This window comes from Trachemys scripta, chromosome 19 (assembly GCF_013100865.1).
Source record: "Trachemys scripta elegans isolate TJP31775 chromosome 19, CAS_Tse_1.0, whole genome shotgun sequence".
NCBI lineage: Eukaryota > Metazoa > Chordata > Testudines > Emydidae > Trachemys > Trachemys scripta.
Window position 1 is genome coordinate 6,182,970 of NC_048316.1, and position 23,145 is coordinate 6,206,114.

General features: G+C 41.5%; 1 protein-coding gene and 1 long non-coding RNA gene across 10 annotated transcripts in view; one reads left to right on the forward strand and one right to left on the reverse strand.

The window, feature by feature from the left end:
* Positions 1 to 19,961, forward strand: part of CFAP74 (cilia and flagella associated protein 74) — a 113,731-nt gene extending 93,770 nt beyond the window's left edge. For 7 of the 9 annotated variants that reach the window (XM_034753236.1, XM_034753238.1, XM_034753241.1 and 4 more), the window contains 15 exons: positions 3,096 to 3,229; positions 3,895 to 4,171; positions 4,710 to 4,841; positions 5,906 to 6,054; positions 8,080 to 8,214; positions 8,631 to 8,740; positions 9,754 to 9,809; positions 10,834 to 10,953; positions 12,703 to 12,858; positions 13,762 to 13,891; positions 14,494 to 14,648; positions 15,705 to 15,840; positions 16,735 to 16,862; positions 17,584 to 17,718; positions 19,168 to 19,961. In XM_034753236.1, the coding sequence (XP_034609127.1) occupies positions 3,096 to 3,229; positions 3,895 to 4,171; positions 4,710 to 4,841; positions 5,906 to 6,054; positions 8,080 to 8,214; positions 8,631 to 8,740; positions 9,754 to 9,809; positions 10,834 to 10,953; positions 12,703 to 12,858; positions 13,762 to 13,891; positions 14,494 to 14,648; positions 15,705 to 15,840; positions 16,735 to 16,862; positions 17,584 to 17,718; positions 19,168 to 19,266 (2,052 nt within the window). In that variant the 3' untranslated portion in view covers positions 19,267 to 19,961. Of the gene's footprint in view, positions 1 to 3,095; positions 3,230 to 3,894; positions 4,172 to 4,709; positions 4,842 to 5,905; positions 6,055 to 8,079; positions 8,215 to 8,630; positions 8,741 to 9,753; positions 9,810 to 10,833; positions 10,954 to 12,702; positions 12,859 to 13,761; positions 13,892 to 14,493; positions 14,649 to 15,619; positions 15,841 to 16,734; positions 16,863 to 17,583; positions 17,719 to 19,167 lie in introns of those variants that run through there. The other 2 variants (XM_034753242.1, XM_034753243.1) reach the window with 2 other exon arrangements.
* LOC117867864 overlaps positions 1 to 23,145 on the reverse strand; it is a 132,053-nt gene that overhangs the window by 65,743 nt on the left and 43,165 nt on the right. The gene's annotated exons all lie outside the window — the stretch shown is intronic.

Below are 23,145 nucleotides of genomic sequence, written 5' to 3' on the forward strand. Positions count from 1 at the left end.
TTTCCCGGACATGCCCGGCTTTTGGGGATTTCCCCCCGGACGGGGATTTGAGCCCCCAAAAGCCGGACATGTCCGGGAAAAGCCGGACGTATGGTAACCCTAAATTAAACCAAACCCTACATCTTTTAAAAGCTTTCTAAGCACACAAATCCAAGATGGGGTCCCCAAAAGACACAGGACCCCTACAGTGCCACTTCCATGAAGTCTCTCTTCAGAGCAGAAAATCTACTTCAAATATTGAACTGTGTAAGACTATTAAGGCTGACTTGACAGACAGCTGCTGGTGCTGCTGATCAAGCTAACACGTACGCTGCAGGCATGCAACAAATCAATCCCTTATTAGCAAGAAAGGTGTCTAACTTAACAAGAGTGAGGAGAATTTTAATTCTAAATGGTCATTTAAGCTAAAGCAAAAACACTGGATACCACAGGGTCCTGAGGGCTAAGACTTTTGGGGCCTTTGTGGAAATCAACTACTCAAGCATCAGGGTCAAACAAAAGTGCCTGCTGAATGAAGCCTCCAGGGCACAGCAGGTTGGGCTGAAACCTCATTAAGTGCTAGGGAGAACCTGGCAACTTGGGGAGACGACTCCCTCTCCAACCTTTTCAGGGAATGAAAACCGAAGAGGCTGCTGACATAAGATGTCAGGATCAGTTGCAGTGACATCAGAGCTTCATTTCTCAGATATGCAGCTGGGGCTGAAGCTTAAGCTGTCATTTATAGCAGAAGCACTGAAGATCTCAGACTCCTTGGAATCCAGACTCATACAGCACTACTTATTCATTTTTAAAAGGATTCATGCAGGAAAAATTGGCATGCAATCTATTTTAATGGCTGCATACAAACAGTACAGGCCACTCATATGGTTTTTAAACAAGTAGCCATTGTCATAGCAGTCTAATGAAATCTTCCTACCTTGATCAAATCAGCACACTCCAGGAAGAAGTGTTGTGAGAGTTATATGCAGTATATTGGGCCTCATCTATCTGAGCACCTCACAAGCATTAATGGATTTATCCTCACAACTCCCTAGTGAGGTAGGAAAGGTAGTTGATAGCTTTCTCGCATCTCATTCAGTCTTGCATGAGGATAGCTATTAGGGCTGTCAAGTGATTAAAAAAATTAATCACAATCGTACTGTTAAACAATAATAGAATACCATTTATTGAAACATTTTTGGAGGTTTTCCACATTTTCAAATATATTGATTTCAATTTCAACACAGAATACAAAGTGTACAGTGCTCATTTTATATTTATTTTTTATTATAAATATTTGCACTGTAAAAATAAAAAAATAGTATTTTTCAATTCACCTAATACAAGTACTGAAGTGCAATCTCTTTATCATGAAAGTTGAACTTACAAATTTAGAATTATGCACACAAAAATAACTGCATTCAAAAATAAAGTAATGTCAAACTTTGGAGCCTACAAGTCTACTCGGTCCTACTTCTTGTTCAGCCAATCGCTCAGACAAACAAGTTTGTTTACATTTGCAGGAGACAGTGCTTCCCTCTTGCTTATAATGTCACCTGAAAGTGAGAACAGGCGTTCGCATGGCACTGTTGTAGCCGGCATTGCAAGATATTTACATGCCAGATGCGCTAAAGAGTCATATGTCCCTTTATGCTTCAGCCACCATTCCAGAGGACATGCGTTCATTCTGATGATGGGTTCTGACTCAATAATGATCCAAAGCAGGGCAGACCAACGCATGTTCGTTTTCATCATCTGAGTCAGATACCACCAGCAGAAGGTTGATTTTCTTTTTTGGTGGTTCGGGTTCTGTAGTTTCTGCATTGGAGTGTTGCTCTTTTAAGACTTCTGAAAGCATGCTCCATGCCTCGTCACTCTCAGATTTTGGAAGGCACTTCAGATATTTAAACCTTGGGTCGAGTGCTGTAGCTATCTTTAGAAATTTCACATTAGTACCTTCTTTGCATTTTGTAAAATCTGCAATGAAAGTGTTCTTAAAACGAACAACATGCTGGGTCATCATCCGAGACTGCTATAATATGAAATATATGGCAGAATGCAGGTAAAACAGAACAGGAGACACACAAATCTCCCCCAAGGAGGTCAGTCACAAATGTAATTGATGCATTATTTTTTTAACGAGTGTCATCAGCATGGAAGCATGTCCTCCAGAATGGTAGCCAAAGCATAAAGAGGCATACAAATGTTTAGCATATCTGGCATGTAAATACCTTGCAATGCCAGCTACAAAAGTCCCATGCAAATGTCTGTGCTCACTTTCAGGTGACATTGTAAATAAGAAGCAGGTAGCATTATCTCCCGTAAATGTAAACAAACTTGTTTATCTTAGGGATTGGCTGAACAGGAAGTAGGACTGAGTGGACTTGTAGGCTCTAAAGTTTTACATTGTTTTGTTTTTGAGTGCAGTTATGTAACAAAAAAAAATCTGCATTTGTAAGTTGCACTTTCACGATAAAGAGATTGCACTACAGTACTTGTATGAGGTAATTTGAAAAATACTATTTCTTTTATCATTTTTACAGTGCATATATTTGCAAAAAATAATATATTGATTTAAATTACAACACAGAATACAAAGTGTACAGTGCTCACTTTATATTTGAAAATGTAGAAAAACATCCAAAATGTGTAATAAATTTAAATTGGTATTCTATTGTTTAACAGTGTGATTAAAACTGAAATTAATCGCGATTAATTTTTTTGAGTTAATTGAGAGAGTTAACCTAATTAAAAATTGACAGCCCTAATAGCTACATAAGAATAATATGGTTACGATGGACAATAAGTCAGCAGAAAGCCTGAAAGGAAGTCCTTTCTCAAATGTCAACTCTATTGAAATCTGAGGTGATAGACTTTTACTGCATGGTCACATGTTGTCCAAGATGAGAAATCAATTGCAGCAGAAAAGGCAAATTGAAATTGCAACCTTTCAAATTATTCTAGAACTAGAAGTCTGCACAGAATTCTAGTCACCCAGACACACACACTATTCCTCAGATGAGTGTCTTGGGCTGAAGTTCCTCAGGCATCTGTTTCTGGTGCCCTGACCCTTTGTTACATTGTAACACATGAGATTTCTTTTTGTCATTTTGAAGTTTGTAGACATTCAACCGAGTGATGGATTTGGAACTCTCCTCCCCCTGGAAAGCCTGAACCTGGACATAATCTTCAAAGCCAACAAGGCAAAGGAATACAGTTTTGAGCTGACCTGCAAGTCAGAGATTAATAGGTATGTTAAGAATCTGGAAACACAAATGAGTAAAGGTAGAAGTGTTACTCTGAATCAATGGTGGAGTCAAGATCAGAATCTGATAATTAAGTTCCAGAGTCTAGGTTGTTTGTACATTGGCAGAGGAAGGAGCTTTGCATCGTACAAGAGGTGCTCAATGCCTGCCTGCCAGGTTCAAGTCTTTACTGAGTTCATTTGTTGCCTTTTTGCTGACTCTCCTCCTGCCTCATTCAAGTCCATCGATATTGTATGCCTCCAGCTATAAATTTGCCTCTTATTTTCTTTACCTGCAACTTCCTCCCAACCCCATTTCTTGTTGGAATTATTGAAGCTTTACATTGGTTGTGTGTATGTTTCTTCTGAAGATGCTCATCATCTGTGCCAGGTGATACTGCTATAATAGTGAAGGCATACGGCACAAATTTTCAGATTGCATCTCATTGCATTTCTATTCAGAGAGATAATTCAGGTACAGCCTCTCTAGGGAGTTGCACATTTTAAAACAAATACCATATTTGCCTCATTGTACCATCTTAGGCAAAATTGCCATTGCAATCGATAGGAATCCTGCTTGAATAAGAGCTGCAGAATCAGGTCCCCAGGCTTCTGTGCTGTTTAAGATGCTCTGTTTGTGCTGAGACAATGTATGGTGTGTTTATTTTTAGACAATTCAAGCTGTCATGCAAAGCAGTTGGAGTCCACCCACCTCTTGAGTTGTCTCATTCCTTAGTCAAGTTTGCAGCAACAGCTTTAAATGATGTATCTACAGCAACACTGTATGTGATAAATGCACATGTGAGCCTCAACCGCTTTACTCATGCTGTCCCAAGGATCGGCAAAGGGGAAATTGCCCCTGTTGGACCCACTTCCTTTGAATTCCTTGTGCCAGAAGATTCTCCTGTGACAATTATGCCTTCTGTTGGGACCGTTTTACCAGGGAAGGTAAATTCATTCTGAGTATGTCAAGTATTTGAATACAAAAGATAAAATCATATGATCATCTCTATCCTTACAAATTTAGTACCTTGTAATTAAAGTCCCAAAATATACGGTACCAGTCCTATAATTAATTCATTTTTGTACACTGAGCTTAAAAGAATACTTTTAATGGAAATCTAGAGCTCAATGATGCAAACAAAGTACAACTTTACTCATGGACAAATTTGCATCAGTGTTATAGCATGATTTATTTAGCTGAAAGGCACTTAAATGTAGAAAAATTGGTGGTAATCTAACACTGTTGCAGCATTGTGGACTTTTTAAAACACAGCTACTATTAGCCCTTTTCTTTAATTCACCTGGCTCCCTTACAAAAAAGGGCCAAGGTATCCAGGGTCAAAATCTGCTCTCAAACTCATGCTCTCAGCTTCTATTGATTTTGGTGGGAGTTACAAATAAGCAAGGGCCAAGTTCTGCCCTTAGTCACTGATGTTAATTTGCAGTCCAATGTCATTCATTGTGTGCAATCTTTCTACCCCAGAAATGCTTGATACAAGTGTACTTCAGACCAGTGTTGTCAGAGCAGCTAATCAGAGAAGAGGCAGTTCAGATGCTGTGCAGGGAAGATGCACAAAGGACGATGTTGAAGAAGATTCATGAATCAGAAATGCAAGTAAGAACAGTTAAAAATCAATGTGCTCACTCTCAAAGGAAAATCAAGCTCATTTCTACAGCATTACTTATTTAGCATAAAATTATTTGCAATTAAAAATACAATAAATGAAGCCAAGAATCTTCTACCAGAGATTAGCAGTACAAAGTGGCAGTTAATGCAATCAGCGGACAGGATTAATAAATAAATATAGGGTAACGTTTTTGAAAGCACCTGACTGGCTTTTGAAAATGGACTTTGGTTCATAAGTACCTTAGGAGCGCCTAAGTGCCTAAAAGGGACTTCTGAAAATGGGACATGCACCTAAGTGACTTAGGCACTTTTGAAAATGGGGTCAGATTCCCAATTCCCTAGTGTAAATTAATAAAATTCCATTGAAGTCAATAGAGCTGCATTTATTTACTCCAGCAGACGATTTGTCCTCTGAGCTTGAATGATCTAATTTAACTTTATTTTATTTGAACACTGTATCCATTGCTTGTTGCCCTAAATCATAATTGTATCGCTGTTATCTTATGGTTTTGGTTACAGACATCTGTCACCTCTTTTTATATATTTAGATTGGGAACTATCTGGGGCAGAGAGTCTTTTTGCTGTATGTTTACACCGGCATTCACACAGTGGAGCCATGATTCCTGACTGGAGCATCTCCACAGAATAATCTACAACAGTAGTTCTCAAACTGTGGTCTGGGGCGTGGTGCTGAAGACAAAGCCCGAGTCACACCGCCCAGGGCCGAAGCCTGAAGGCTGTAGCCCTGCGTAGCGAGGCTCAGCTTACAGGCCCCCCGACCTGGGGCTGAAGCCCTGGAGCTTGGGCTTTGGCCCCCCCGCCCAAGGCCTGGGGCGCAGGGCTTGGGCAGCCTCAGGCTTGGTCCCCACTCCTGGGATTGTGTAGTAATTTTTATTGGCAGAAGGGGGTTGCAGTGCAGTGAAGTTTGAGAACCTCTGATCTATCCTAATTTGTAGCCACCTATGGGATTTTAATAGGAATTGGATGTCCAAATTACTTAGGCAGCTTTGAAGTATCACGTGCATGTTATATTTATATATACACATTTATAGAAGAGAAAAGACGAAACTGTGGCAGGAAAGAAGGATGGAAAGAAACCAAGTTTTGCCGCTTTCAGACAGCCTTTGAGGGTCAGAAGCAGTAAACATGCAGCTGCTAGCAGTGGCTTTGAGCCACCGAAACCAGAAGAAATAAAAACCAAGTAAGTCAGTAGCAGCAGCTTCTCCTGGGTAGCGAACGAATGCCATTTGCCACATTGGTTTCATTAATCCCTGTGTGTGAGCGAGCAATCTAACTTTAGGGGAGAACTGGCCTTTTTCTTTATTACAAAGGTTATTTCCAAAATTAGCAATGCTTCTAATCTACACTGTCATAACCTCTCCTGCAAGGCAGAGAATCCCTCATTATAGATCAAATAGCAGAGCTGCGGGCTTGAAAGAATGTACCATGTAGCATTAAACGTGGCTGTACTATAACTCAGCTGAACCAACCACAATACCAATTTAAAGGGCAATTGGCCTGTTTTTCAAGTAGGAGGCTGATTAAACATTTTAACAACAGAAACTGACAGCGAATGATTCACCTCTTCCAAATAAATTCGTTGCATTTGTATTGAGTAAAATTCACCCCAGACAGCACAAGGCTCATGCCCACTGCCCAAGACCCACCAACGCCTTAATTTGGCAGTTAAATGGCCTATAGTCTAGAGAACCACCACTAGGACAGGGTGAAATTCACCCATTGGGAAATATAACAATGCTTTAATTTATAGCTTCCAGATAGTCATTTTGCAGCATGCAGGTTAGCTGACAGAGAATTAACATTTATTTCATGTGGTACCTAGCAGTTTATTTATTTAGTTTTATACCATCTAATAAGAAAGTCCAGTGCTTGAGGGCCCTGATCCAACAAAGCATTTAAGCATGTGCTTAACTTTAAGTAAATAAGTAGTCCCAAGTATCTGAGTACTATACTGGCACTAGAAAAGGTTCAGAGAAGGGCAACAAATGATTAGGGGTTTGGAACGGGTCCCATATGAGGAGAGATTAAAGAGGCTAGGACTCTTCAGCTTGGAAAAGAGGAGACTAGGGGGGATATGATAGAGGTATATAAAATCATGAGTGATGTGGAGAAAGATAAGGAAAAGTTATTTACTTATTCCTGTAATACAAGAACTAGGGGCCACCAAATGAAATTAATGGGCAGCAGGTTTAAAACAAAAGGAAGTTCTTCTTTACACAGCATACAGTCAACTTGTGGAACTCCTTGCCTGAGGAGGTCGTGAAGGCTAGGACTATAACAGCATTTAAAAGAGAACTGGATAAATTCATGGAGGTTAAGTCCATTAATGGCTATTAGCCAGGATGGGTAAGGAATGGTGTCCCTAGCCTCTGTTTGTCAGAGGGTGGAGATGGATGGCAGGAGAGAGATCACTTGATCATTACCTATTAGGTTCACTCCCTCTGGGGCACCTGGCATTGACCACTGTCAGTAGACAGGATACTGGGCTAGATGGACCTTTGGTCTGACCCAGTACGGCCGTTCTTATGTTCTTAGTAGTCCCACTGAAGTCAATAGAACCACTCATATGTTAAAGTTAGACACATGCTTAAGTGTTTTGCTGAATTGGGCCCTACATGCTTTGGACAAGAATTACATATTTAGTGCAATCCATTAAGTATCAGCATATAATAAACTTATATTTTTAAACATGAATTGTTTGAGTATACTGTAACTACACAATTCATTCCGAAGGAAATGCGTATTTGAGAATTCAGAGGCTTTGCCAGACATACTCTATCATAGAAATACGTAATTTAGGAATATTACTGGAATATAAAAAGATGCAATGAAAATGTTTGCAAAATGGATTTTCACTAGAAAATCCAGCATGGGAGAATCACATTAAAAAGTGTTTTGTCTTCTCTAGTGTGACATTAAGTATCTGAGATCATAATTTTTGTTCATGACATGAGCAGAAAAGCAAACTACTTATTCAGCACCACCCTCTGTTGAGCAGATCCATTGCTTTGTAATAAATGAGCACCCAGCTTTACTGCTAAAGTCCACTTTTAAACAATTAATGATCAATAAATAGTAAATGCAAATGCTTAGTAGGTCAGGTCTGCAATGTAATATTCTGCTTGCTGGCATTAATACTAGACTGCTGTGTTACTACATGTTTTTTGCTTTCTTCTTATTATGACCATATTCTTGTACTCTCTAGCTCTGAAGAATACATTGCAGCTCAGTATTCCCTGATTAGGAATTTCACAGGAAAGTTTGAGAGATACATCATACCTTGCTTTGTTGCAAGTGGAGATATTGATGAAAAGATAGGATCTGAAAATCTAAAGTACAGGTACTGTATAAATGAGCAGCATGAAACCATATGAATGCAATTTATGGTGGACCAGAAAGGTCAGAAGAAAGTTGGGGCACATGTTGAAAAAGTATTCATTCGTTTTTTGGGGAAAAGGCCAGATTCTGATCTTAATTGCTCCGTAAATCAGTGGAATAACTTAGACTGTACACCAGCATAGATCAGAATCGAGCTTTAGAAAATATTTACTAAGCACTTTAGAGAATATTTACTATGTAAAGTTTATGTGCATCAGTCCACCTCTTCTGTCTATGCAGATACAAGAAAAGAAGCCAAGAATTATACATTCTCTTTAACACTGACATAATGCTTTTTCCCCTCCTGTATAGAGTAAGAGCAGATTTCAAATACCAGATTCTATGATTTAACACCAAACATTTTTTCCATCTCCCCAGTCCTTATAACACCTTGTACCTAGAGTTGCACTGTCCTGCTGTAGCACCATCTGTTGTGGTCACTTCAAATAATGGAAAAAACATCGTCAACTTTGGGGAGGTCGCAGTAGGTACGAAGTTAGAATTCAACTTTTGAGGTTTTTCTGTCTGGCTTTAATTCCTTTTAAATGTAGATTTGTTATTATTTTCTTACTTGCTGTAGGATCAATTTTCAAACATAGGTGTCTAAATTAGGCCAGTTGTAGTCTCACAAATGGGTAATTAGGAGCCCAGATAACCATTTAAGGTTCTTAAGAGCCCATTTGATGCCCAGAGATGTAATTAGTAGCCCTAATGGAGACCACCTGTATTCGTTCACTGTACACCAGCCCCAGAAATGCAGTGAACATTTAGCGGAGGGAAAAGTGGGAGTGAACTGTAGCTCTCATATGAACAGTCATGCATGGAGATCTGATGCAGCAGAACATTACTCAAACTGCTCCTAACAATTCTTCTTTGAGGTTTTATGGTCTTTTGCAACAACCTCTGTTAAAAACAAATCCACTAGTAAAATGGGTTGTGAAGATGCATTTTTCCCTCCTGGATATAATTTCCTAGCCAAGTAGTGTTTGGAGAATACAACATGGTCATTGACAGGTCTAGCCTCTGCAGGACAGCCTTCTAATACATGGAACCTTCATCACAACCAGGCTGGCTGTAAAATGTTGATTTATAAATACCACATTTAGGAAATCCCAGTAAGGTAAAAACACAGTAGATGGAGTGAAAAGTCTCATACCTTGAAAATGCTTTTAAACAGCCACTTGAGTGGTATCTGACCTTTTTCCTTGAAAGACTGGGAGACACTAGAAGTGTCACATTTGTTGCTTTCTGTCTTGAAAGAAAGGATCAGTCTGCCACTAACTTCAGAACTTTTTTCTGGCTCATTCTTGGAGTTAACATTGGTGGTTTTATTTCCTGGCCATTCTGTCTCACACTGGAGTGCAATGAATACTGTGAGACCATAACTACAGATGGCCCTAGGCAGCATTGGAGTTGGAAACTGGAGTGTCCAATTTAGTGGTCTCTCTTACTGGTTGATTACAGTAACATTTCTGAAAGTGTTGTTTTTAATACATTTTAGGCCACAGAATAATCAAACGGATTACAATACAGAACATCTCCCAGGAGCAGCTAGCAGTATCCTTGACTGGAGTGTTCGCTCCCCACAATCCACTATTCAGTCACTGTTGAGTTTGGGCCTATTTCTGCAAGAATTGTTCATCATTAGGATTGTAAAAGCACCTTTAATGGAAACTGTAGTTCAGATGTGGTGCCCATCTTTCACAGCTAGATAGATTGTAAAAATCTATTCTGAGGCGCTGGAAGAAATTAACTTTAAAGACCCCTTCCAATCTAAATGCTTTTGCAAAATTTTCACTATGCACTATGCTGGTAAATCTCTATTTAAAAACCAGACTTGAGAGGCTCTTCATGCTCATGCTTCAGCCCTTTCTAAAAGAGCAAAAGCTACTAGCAATGCAGCCAACTCCAGCACCAACATGACACACACAAGCAGAGAGCCAAAACCCAAGTTTTTGCTCAACACTTCTCCCAACTTCTGGAAATCTTCAGTTAGAAAAGGCTGTTCTCTAGGCTTCCAGTATTGCCAAATCTAAACAGGGCCAGAAAAATCTGAGAGAACATCATCTCTCATATGCTGGTTTAATTTGCGTGCTCCCCACCCTAGGCAAAACCTAGGGACAGAGCTGCAGGGAAGTTATTACAAGTTTTTCTAACTGAAAAAACCCCTGTTTCAGACATTTGAGTTTTGGACCAAGAATTGGGTTGGTTTTTATTTTCTTTGGTCTAGCTCACTAGCCCTAAAAAAGCTAATAGACAACAGGTTGGTTTGAAGTATCAAAGGGGTAGCCGTGTTAGTCTGAATCTGTAAAAAGCAACAGAGGGTCCTGTGGCACCTTTGAGACTAACAGAAGTACTGGGAGCATAAGCTTTCCTGGTTAAGAACCTCACTTCTTCAGATGCAAGAAGTGAGGTTCTTACCCACGAAAGCTTATGCTCCCAGTACTTCTGTTAGTCTCAAAGGTGCCACAGGACCCTCTGTTGCTTTTTACAGGTTGGTTTGAATTATCTTTAAATCCTGCTCTTGTACCCTCAGTTTGTCACCTATAAACTTGCATTTCCTTGAGTTGCAACATTTCAGCTAGGATTCTCCATCCTCAACCCCAATGGGCCCTTCCTATTGGTCAGTCCAGTTGGCACTCTTGAGCCAGGGGAAAACCAGTTTCTCTTCATCTCTTTTTGTCCAAATGAGAGTAAATTGGTGAGTAAATATTTTATATATATATGAAAATATTTTACACATGGGGAGACACATGGATGATAATAAGCAATCAGAAGCATTTAAAAATACAACACTTGCCCAAAAATATACTTTTAAGATAATGTCAATACTGGTGCACAAATAATAAAAATCAAGAATTTTCATGCTGAAGGAGTTCTGGGACATATTTTTGACTGGTTAAGGCCTGATTTTAACATTTTTTCCCAGGGGGAAAAATACTCATTTATGGAATGTCTTTCCTAGCAAAGGATCTCATAATGCTTTGCAAACTACACAGACAGGCCATCCCACAATGCTTTGCAAACTACACAGACAGCCCCTCTCTCCACTTCTGGGTGGAGAAAGTAGGCAGCTGACGCACAGCATAGTGCACAAAGTGCGGTCTAAAGACATACATCGTGGGCTCTCCGTTGTCTGTTGGGAATGCGTGTGGCTCTATAGGAGCCTGACCCTTATCAGAACATTGACAGCAGCTTAACATTGTTCTAATAATGGGCAGCCAGATAAGCTGTGTTCTTTAGCACATTGGTATCACAGTGAGGTCATTCTCCCTGGGAGAGTACATTATAGATCAGGGGTCGGCAACTTTTCAGAAGTGGTGTGCCAAGTCTTCATTTATTCACTCTAACTTAAGATTTCATATGCCAGTAATACATTCTAACGTTTTTAGACGGTCTCTTTCTATAAGTCTATAATATATAAGTAAACTATTGTTGTATGTAAAGTAAATAAGGTTTTTAAAATGTTTAAGAAGCTTCATTTAAAATTAAATTAAAATGCAGAGCCCCCCGGACTCGTGGCCAGGACCTGGCAGTGAGAGTGCCACTGAAAAAAATCAGCTGGCATGCCGCCTTCGGCACGCGTGCCGCAGGTTGCCTACCCCTGTTATAGATCCAGGGCTGGATGCTCAGAAAGAGGTAGGCTCCAAACTTCTATTTAGCCTCCTAACTTCCACTGACTGATTTCACTCCTAACTCCTTTTGAGCATCCAGCCTCTCGTCCCTCGAGATTTCTTAGACAAGGACATATAAGCACCTTCAGAATCAAAAGAAGAAAGTAGGGCCAAATTCTGGCTTGCTGTTTAAGTGCCCTCAAGCCCAGACACTCACATACAGTACTTCAAATCCAGCTCCAGTGTGAACCAGCCCTAGCCCCACCTCTAACCCAGCACAGGCAGAATGCCACATCTGTGGGCATGCCCATTGACTAAGGCTACGTCTACACTATGGGGGGGGATAGATTTCAGATACGCAAAGTCAGCTATGGGAATAGCGTAGCTGAATTCGACGTATTTGATCCAACTTGCCCTGCTGTGAGGACAGCGGCAAATCGACCACCGCGGCTCCCCCGTCGACGGCGCTTACTCCTACCTGGGCCGGTGGAGTACGCGCGTCGATTCGGGGATCAATTATCACGTCCCGACGAGACGCGATAAATCAATCCCCGAGAGATCGATTTCTACCCGCCGATCTGGGCGGGTAGTGAAGACTAGCCCTAAGTGACCCGATGGCCACTAAGACCTGGAACTATCTTCTCTGTGGATACTTCCACAAAGGACCTGGGATGTGATTATGAGGAGCTAGGACTGGGGCATTCCCGTTCCATCCCCGTTGCCAGGTGCCTATGCACAGCACCCAGCTGGCATTTAGCCCTGGGTTTGTATTGTACCCTGAAATTCTAAAGCCAGTGTCTGTTACAGTTGACTGATATGAATATCCTTCTTTGCAGTTCTTTGAAACTCTGGATATCAGGAGCATAAAAGCCACCCTGACCCTCAGTATTATTGGCCATGGGGTGGCTCCGTCAATTGCTTGTTCTGTGGAAGGAGAAGTGCTCGATATGGGATATGTCATAGCCAAAGAGAAGGTCACTTCCACATTCAAGGTAAATCCTGACCTAATGGAAACTCCCTTGTGTTGAGTTAAAACTTAAAGACCTGATTAGTAGTGGGTCAGGACCATTCCTAGTTGGTCAGAAGCATGTAAGAGAGTTTCCTGACAGGATGTTATGCTGAGCAGTAAGTTGTTTCATTAAACATTTTAGCTTTTAAGCCTGTGATGAACACCCGTGACAAACTGGTAGTTCAGTGAGTTCATTAGAAGCAGAGAGTCTTAAGGGCCGACGGTACTTCTACCTGGCAGGGGTGCTGAGTTGACTCTGCACTGCTTGTGGGAATTCTGCCTACAGAGGCACTGGGGAGGGTCTTATTGCACATTTAAAAAGCACCTCTTGAATGCTCTTCTCCCTGGTTCTGTCCAGTACACACAAGGGTGAGGGAGGCCAGAAATGGCCCCTCAAGCAGCAGCAGCAGAGTTACTTGCCCTTCCCTCCCATGTGCTCCCTTTTGTAGCCACCCTGACTGTGCCTGCCTCCTGTCTCCATGGGAGAGGGATGTGCCCTGCTAGGGACTACCGGGGTAGGCTGGAGAACAGTTTAATTGATTCATTCATCTGCTGTAGATTTCCACACCTCTAATCCCAAATCTAGTGAACAGGCCAAGTGCTAGAAGCAAACTGTTAGTCTATAAAATCTTTCACTGTGCAGGCATCACAAAGCTTTGATGGGAAGCAACTAGTGTGTATTTCCTGCAGATGGGTTCCAAGAGTGGAAAACGCTCTGTGTTGTTTGGCAGGAAGAACGAATTGTGGATAATAGTAATCCATATGTACCATGTATGGCACCTGGGCATGCAATAAACAATTTCAGCCCATTTGCACAATACACATCCTATAAGGTTTTAAATCAGTTCCCCTATTAAAATGCTGTTGTATCAATGACTCCCTCCAGATACAGAACACTTCCACTCTGCCCCTGAGATACTCCATCAAACTAGAATCACTCTCACAAACCAGGGACAAAGAGCAGCAGAGACTTCCCTTCTTCATCACGTCTCCCCCAGGACGGACAGATTTTGTTGGTAAATAGTTTTTCATCTTACTAATCAAGTACATAATAGGAGCCAAATTCTGCCTTGTGTTTGGTCCATTCAACTTCACTGAAGCCTTACAGCAGTGGGGGGGTGGGGAATCACAACACTGTAACTGAAGGACAGTATTTGCTTCACTAATATCAAATATGTTAATAATTAATTCATGGTTGGTACAAGTTTACATAGCTTAAGAGAACGTTCCCAAGTAAGAAGGCTCTATTGTTGAAATCTGGTTAAACCCACTCAGTATATTACCCATCAAGAAGCAAGATCAAACTATGTGTAATTAATACAAGAAGAAAGAAAGAAAGAAAGAAAGAAAGAAAGAAAGAAAGAAAGAAAGGTTTAATGGCACTTCTCCAAGTCCTCCAGGGAAATGGGTATTGTGAAAAACCTCACGGGTGGTTCCAGGTAGACTTTTTAACACCCAGATTTCCGACTTTGCTTCATAAACATGCACCAGAAATTTTACTCATTTACCTTGGGACAAAAAGGACATGAGATTGAAATGTAAAAAAAAAAAAAAAAAAAAGTGGTAGAACAGAGCTTTCCTTCTGTCATCCTCATATTTCTGTTTTTTGCTCTTCCAGGTACACAGAACTACAGTGGTTTAAGTGTGTTCAACATATTTCCAGTAGAGGGCGTAATTGAGCCTGGGAAGAGTCAGGATTTCACTGTTACCTTCAGTCCAGACCATGAAAGTTTGTATTATTCTGACTGCCTCAAGGTTGTGCTCTTTGGCAAGGTAAGGCAACCTCAGGGCATCTGGATTGTTAAATCTAAAGCTGCCATATGACAAACTGAATTTATCAGCATAGAATCTCAATGCCCATCAGGAGTAGAAATAATTGTATTTTGTTATTCATTCACAATGACTTGGAATAAGATCCCTCTTCTCCCTACATAATCCCACTTCGCAGCTGGGCAAATTGTTGGGAGCGAGCACATACCCTTGTGAATTGCTGAGCACAACTTCATCAGATCCTCTGCATTGGGAACCTATGTGAAGGGACTGGTATAGTGAATCGTTTCCTGCAGAGTCCAGGCCCCAAAAGCCCTTCCTAAACAGAGGCTGCTCTTTCTACTATGAAGCTGCTCTGCTGTTCCTCTGCATGGGGAAGGAGTGGTCCATCTGTGGAGCAGGGACTGAGCTTAGACAGAAGCCAGAATCAGAGTGCACAGATGAGCAACATCGGGGTGATATTCCCACATTCCCAGGAGAGGCTAGCCAACAGTTAGCAAGGAGTGCCACCTAGTGGCTGCTATCAGGACTGCAAGTAAAGAGGTGACTGCAAACATTTCAGGGGAGTTTGCATTCCCAGAGTTTCGGGTAGGGATAAAGCCAGATATCTAATTTTGGCTGAGCTGAGTTGTGCATGGTTTCCACACTCAAAACCATGAAATCAGTGATGAGTGCCTGAAATCTGGCCCAGCTTCACAAATCTCAGACAGGTCGTATTTGATACCAGGTAAGTTTTGCCTATCTTGGGGGTCTAGGATGAATGGTTTTCCCCATTATCACAAAGGCACTCTGCCACAGAATGAAAAAAGGCAGAGTAAAATACATGTCCCCCACCAAGTCAACAGCTGATTACAGAATGAAGATGACAAAGATCTCTTGCATCATGGGTTATAATTGTATACATAAAGGAGAGACTAAGCTCAGTGGCCAGTGTGCCTGCTAACAATTGAGACAGATTATACAATTGTTTCCAGACCTGCTAGTATAGTTGTGTCGAGATTACTATTACATCAAGACCTGGGCTGTAACCTGCATCTGCAGAGTTCTTGTCCTACATAGGAAATAGCTCGTGAGATCTGGCTGAAGGGTGCTGCAAGAAACCATATGATGTTTGTGGAAGGAGGGGATCCATTGGATGTTCCCTTGGAGTCTTTGGCTATAACATCACCCATGTCTGAAGAAGCAGCAAAAGGAGGTAACAACCTGCCTTTTCTATTTTTATTCTAATGCAGGAGAATTATATCAATGTAGATTTGTCTGTCTCCATTTGTATTAAAAAAAGTTCACAGGCGATAGCACCTCCAGCATGCGGGTACCAGAGTCAAATGCCAAAGAAGGGCAGAATATTATGGAAGGAGTTTGACTCAATATAAAAATGGCAGAAAAAATTTGTTATCGGGAGAAGAATTTTCTCTAAATCTAATACAGTAGAATTTCTCATCCACGTGAATGGCGGGCTTTACCTCATGGGGATTAGACAGTTTTTAAGTTTAGTATGTGAAAAAGGATAAACTAATAGTACAGCACAAATGTATTTTAGCTGCATTTCTGTAAATGGCATGTGAAGGTTAACTTTAAAATGCTTATAAAATTCTCACATGTATGCACCCTCAGCATTACTCTAATTACATGATTCCCAAGTTCAGAGACAAAGACCTTAGGAGTAGCTAATACAGAAACTAAACGGGAGGGTTGAATGTAAGAGAGGGGTTTAAATTCAGAGGAGTTATGTAAACTACACCCATTTAAAGATACAAAGGAATATAAAAGTGAGTAACTTACATGCTATGGGGCCCAAATAGAAGGATGAAACAGAAAAAGCAAAAAATGTGTAAGATGACAAATTAACCAGACCTGACCTTTCTTTAAATTCACTCTTTCTTCCAACCCGTTGGTATGCAAGGCAAAATGTGGTAGGAACTGTTCAGACACTCTTGTTGGTGGACTTTCCTACTACTGCCCTCTCTGCTGGTGCCTTCTGGTGTAATTTACACCATCTTAGACCAATTGATCAATAAGTCATTTATGCCTGACTTGGGACCAACATTCATTGGCTGTTCCAAAGTTAACTTGATCCATGTCTGTTTAGAGCTGGAAGAACCAGCAAAGTCCCTCCTCCTGAGCCTGGAGTACATCCAGGCAGAGACCTCTGGGACTCCGGCAGTGAGGGAGCTGAAAATCGGGGCTATACGGACAGCTCAGTTTGCATCGAAGAAGGTAAACAAAATGAAAAATTCACTTTTATGTGTAACTCAGCTCAGAAATTGAGTCAGTACTTGCAAATGGCTACCAACTGCTCTTGAGAATCCAGAGCCAGCAGAGATCCCACATTAAATGAGTTTCCGGATCTCCATTAAGCCGGACACCATATTATAAAAGCATTAGTATTGTTTGAAAGGAGAGAGGTTTATTTTTCAAGGGGAGACGAGGAATTAGCAGGAGGATATTAGAAGAGGATAATACAATTAGTTGAATACATTTCTCCCCTAATTCTTAAATACATAATAACAGTATGAATATAGACCAAATTAGCAGCTTTCACATTAACAGCAAAGTGCTACGGGCAACTGTTTATAAAAACAACATTCTGAACTTCCACTGAGCTGCAGCTTTCAGGGTTGGTTTGCTGAATGATGAAACAGACTGTGGTCCCCACAAATGAGACTTCAAGAGAACAAATTAGTTTAATTTCATGAAAAATCCCTAGACGCTCTCCTTTTAGCCAGAGTGTGTTTCATGACAACCAAGCACATTAAATTCACTGCTTGTTTTCATGTCTCAGGAGCAAAAGCACAAGAGGTTTGGCAGGTGGGAGGCACAGTTCTATAGGTTAGGGTGATGTAGCCTGTAAGCAAAGGCCTTTTGTACTCAGAAGCTGAGCTGGCTGTAACTAACAGCATGTGTTCTACTTTACTAACTGTGCTTGTCGTTACTGCAGAACGTCGAGTTCAGTTTGGATAGCCTACCAGTCCTGCAGCAGAAGGGATTTACCATTGAGCCTGTTAAAGGAACAGTTGATCGTGGTCAAATCAAATGCATCAGTGTTTCTTGGGTGCCACCTGCTGACTTTGATGTACGTTAATATTTCCAAAGCATGTTTGTTGAAATGATTGTAGACTGGAGGGAACAGAGCACAGTCTCACTAGCTTTCAGGATCAGCTCAGAAGCAAGTCTTTGAGTCATCATCAGTGCAGCTCACTTTGGACAGAAGTTATAACCATAGACCTGCTAAACTTAGTGTCTGATTTGCATGAAAACAGGACAAAGGGTCTAGTAGTTAGAAAACAGAAGCCAGGGACTGGCTGGGTCACCTTGGGAGCTTGCTACATAACTTCTGTGCCTCAGTTGATCCATCTATGAGATGAGAATGAAGGGCATAATCATGCATACCTTATGAGGCATTAAGATCTTTACACTTCCATAGCACCTTTCAGCCAAAAGTTTATTAGTATTAAATTAAAGTCACTGCTTTGCTCAGATTGCTTAGGGGGCAGTCATTTGATAAGCTCTCTCCCACTAGATTTCAACACAGAAAAGATTTTCTGTTGCCCCGATCATATGAAAGCACAGACATTTACAACACATGATGCTGCAGTACCCAGGCTGTGGTAGCCCTGGATTCCTGTCTCTTTCATGGAATCATAGAAATACAGAGCTGGAAGGGACCTCAAGAGGCCATCTCGCCCATCCCCCCATGCCGAGGCAGGACCAAGTATACCTGGGCCATCGCTGACGGGTGTTTGTCCAACCTATTCTTAAAATCCTTCAATGACGGTGACTCTACAACCTCCCTAGATACTAGTGCTTAATTATCCTCAGAGTTAGCAATTTTTTTGGTCTTATCTAATCTAAATCTCCCTTACTACAAAGAAAGCCCGTTAATTCTTGTGGCGCTCACGACTTATTTGAGTCTGTTTTGTGACCCACCATAGGTACCAGGGTTTGCCTTGGTTCCTTCTACAGGGTCTTGGTATATGTTCACAACACTGTCCCTACAAACAGATTTTCCTCCATGCCTCATCTTCACGTGTTTCTTATTCCTTCTCTCAGTCTCCCTCTGTCCACAGGGATCCCTGTGGGGGTGGCAGCATGACTAGCATTTTCCAAAATTAGAAGGCTGCTGTCATTCTGTGCAAAAGGAACTAGGGATCATGGTATGAGGCCTTGATATTGACTCAGGGCTTCCTGGTGACCAGAGCTGGCTCTTACACAACTCATGGATGAAGGATCTCCATTTCCTTCCCAAACCCACAGTACAGCACAGTATGCCACAGCCACACCCAGCTCGCTGTCATGGCTGTAACCGGATGATGTCATGCCTCCCACTAAGGAAGGAGTACCCTGTTATTCCTAGCTTTCATTAGGCTAGCGCAGTTATTAAGAGAGATTCTCTATACCCATAAGTGGCACATCTGATAACTTCAAAATATTAAAAGGCATAATTTACAAAATCTGATCAGACTTTTGGCTCTAGGTGCCAGATGAAGAGGACTGCTTATATTTACATATTCTTTGTTTGTAGCCGGATCACCCTTTGATGGTGGCAGCTGTACTCACCTTAAAAGGAGACATTAAAGAATCTTACAAAGTCCTCTTCATAGCCAGAGTTGTGTGCACATGAACTCCCACCAAGTGAAGAATCCAAGCTAAACCTTGCGAAGAATCACTGAGGATTGCTCAGGCTGGTAACTCATTATTAGATCTCAGAATGTAAGGAGCTTGAGCAAGAGACTTCAGAGATCATTTTAGTTTGTACATGCAAAGATGTGATTGCTGCAGAAACATTTCTGCTTTTGTATGAACTCTAAGAATGATGGCTTTCAAGCTGAATTTCTTCAAAGAACTGCTTTGTAGAGTGTGTAGAAGAGACCTTGTGAACACAGAAAAGATGGCTGATAGTGTATTATCCTAGTTATGGGCCAAATCCGGAGAGATACCATGCATCTACAACTGCCCGGAACTCCAGTGTCAGCTCAGACCCAGACTTTTAAAGACATAAGGCATTGCTGTGCTCAGCATTGCAGTGCCTAACTGATTAGGAGCCTAAACTCATTTTCAAAAGGAATTTAGGCACTTAAAAGTCTAAATCCCATCCATTGTTAATGCAATTTTGGCTCCGACATACTTAAATCCCTTTGGGAAATGAGACTTAGGCATTGCAACGATGAATGTAGCAACCCCTAAATACTTTTATAAAGCTGGGCCTTCATGTGGGGGTGTTTTCCTGTCAGTGTGTGTACGTTTGTAAACATATTTTTCCAGCTGATCCTATGTTTTTGGTAATAGTTTTAATAAATATACAAAACAAGCAATGAACACACAAGACTTTTTCCTTCTCTAAGACTGGAATTAAACCTTCCATAGAAATCTTTCCCTCTGCTCCCAATCCAGTGGAAATCAGTTCCCATGGTACAGTTTAAACTCCTTGCTGTTCTGTACAATCAGAAAGAGAGGGATCTCTGCCCCGTGCTATTGACTGCATCACAGGATCTGATTACTTGGACCCCCGTCTTAGATCCACTCAGGTAATTTCATATTATACATTCATGTTCCCTTGGACTTGGGCTTATAAAAGTGTTGATTTCTCCTCATTACCAAGGAGCTAGGTTGATCTGCATGTAGAAGGGAGCTCTGCTTCAATGGGACTTGGCGCCAGCAACCATTGCAGAGAAAGCCAGGGTTGACAGGGGAACCAAGGCGAGCATAAGGAAGCCAGGAGACACAGAACCTCTCTTCACGGGTGACCCTGTACCTCCCACACACACTCCCCAAGACACCGGGGTGGGGCAGTATCCACTGCCCCTTTTCCTCAGGGCTTTTTGTCATTTGCCCCAATTTTATTTCACATTAACCATTTTGCTGCTGGTTTTCTGCTGTACCTTCTGTATTACAGACCATCCATTAACTTTTCATTGGACTCTGGGATAGGAAGTGCTACACCTGGTATGTTCAGCAGCACAGGTGAGCATAAAGGAGACATACCCAGAACAGAAAGAGGAAGAAGAGCCACGATTAAAAGTCTAACTATAGTCCTGGCCCTTTAAGACTCTTCTGGTCCCGCAGTAAGGGAGTCTTATTTTCCTCTTTAAGTCAAGAACCCAGTGTTATGCAATGGAACTCACGCTGCAGCCCAGGAGGTATTTTAAAGGGCTGGGATCATCTTGGTCTGTAATAAACACCATCAGTCTATTTAGATGGCTCACCTCCTCCTCCCCTGCGGCACAGCCTGTCCTCTTCCGCTGCCATTAGTGAGCATCAGCTGGAGCGTGTCAATAGCCCTGGTTATGCAACACATAAAACATGGCCTAACACTGAGTGTGGTGTGCTAGTTATAGAACTTCACCAGGTGGAGGTAGACACTTGACAGTATCTTTTGCCAGTTCATTTAAATGAGGCCTATGTGATCCCTTCTAGCTCAGAAAGGAAGTAACAAGCGCAGATACAAGGATGTTGTTTATTATGTTCAGAAGTTAGAAATTAACTAGGACCTCATATTTACATGTGATACCCATGAAACATGCATGTGTTGCATCCAGACACCATACATCTATTGACTACATGACTTGGATTCTGCCATTTAGCTGTCACTTAGTGCTGTTGTCTCCCATTACTTATTCATGTTGCTAAGGTATATTCTCAGTTAGAAAGAACAGCTTCCTTTTTATTGCTTCCCATGATGACTTGCTTGTTTCATGATTTTGGATTTCACTCCAGGTGGGGTGCAGAACTACAGCTGGTATAGAGAGACCTAATAATAGGAATATTTTCTAAAGAGGTAACTTGTGAGGGGGCTGGGGTTCTGAAGTCTTACAAGGGGACTAATTTCTAATATTTAAAATAGTAGTAAGTCTATTAGGGAACAGTTCATGCTTGGAGAACCCCCACTCTCTCTCTGCATCTAGGTTATGATAAGGGCATCTTTAGCAGGAAAGACCATCAAAATAATTAGCAGACTTATCTACAGCGTACTTCTCAGGGGCAGGTCCCAGACTCTGGAATGAACTCCCACAGGAACTAAAGACCATCACAAATCTCACCTCTTTCCACGCTAAAGGACAGGTGCATTTCTTTGACCTGCCTTCTCTAACATGTAGGAATATATGTATATATATATTTTTTTTTAAAATCCCAAACAAAACACTCCAGTGCATACACTTCTCCCCCATGGGGAGAGGATGAAAGAGCAAGCACATGACATATATGTTAGGTTGCTTTAAGTACTAATGGAAGATGCTCAGATACTAGAATAACGAGCAGGACATAAGCCTATATAGGGTAGAATATTGGTCTCAATCCTTTGCTGATGTATTTCATGGACTTCAGTGGAACTGGGGTGATTTATACCAGCTAAGAATCTGACCCCGAATTTCTACATATATTCGGACACATCTCTTTCAACTATTTCACGTATAGAGGGAGATAAATTTCTACCCTACTTCAGTCTCACCTCTGATTCACAGACACCACCTCCCCAATCCAAATTCCCACAATGCTTATGCTGTGATCTCAGTAGATGATTATTTGGCTAATCCTGGATTTAATCCCCAAAATTATTTTGCCAACATGACAGAGGATCAGGAAATGAACAATCCGAGAAGTGACATTTAAAAATAAATAAATAAAAACTCATAGCTTGTATACTAATTCTATCCAGAGACTGTCTCTGTAGCTTAAACTGGATCTGCAGAGTTTTCACAGATATTAACTTATCGTTTCAGGATTCCAAGACCTACTGCACAGTAAAGACACTGATAGTGTTGTGGAAACACAACCAGAGAGAACAGAGCAGATCTTAAACACCCAAAACACAAATGTTCCCTTCAGTCATACTCCAAACATACACAGACCTGTTGACACAGGAACATATTGACCGACTAGAGTGCAGACTGTTAATGTGAGAGAAGGAACCTCTCCCTTTCCAGTCACATCAGTGGCTGCATGTCCTCAGCTCCGGTCAGTGGGAACTGAGTGCACATGTAACCCACACACCTCCTGGGTGTGGTGGTGTGTCCCGTCTAGTGGCACGGAGACCGAAAGAGAGACAGACAGAGAGAGAGAGAAAAAAACGAGTCTGCTCTACAGCCTTAGCTAACAGCCAACTGGTCTGTTCAGAGGTCCCCGGTTCGATCCCACCCGCCGACGAGATATCTCCTTATAAAGTATTTTTGATTGCACGATACCACTACAGGGTTCCCCATAAAAGGAAAAATGCTCTGTGTTGTTTGTATTTGCAGTGCCTAGAGGCTCTGATTGGGGATCAGAGCCCCACTTTGCTACGTGCTGTACAAACACAAGGAATAAAGAGACAGTTGCTGCCTAAAAGTTTACAAGCCGTGTGACAGGATTTTCATTTACTACGATATATTCTATAATTAGGTATGTGTACACTAACTGTGCTGCTGGAGTGCCGGAGGGCAGACTCTTCCTACATCGACGGAAGGGGGTTTTCCATCGATGTAGTTAACCCACCTCCCCCAGAGGTGGTAGGTTAGGTTGATGG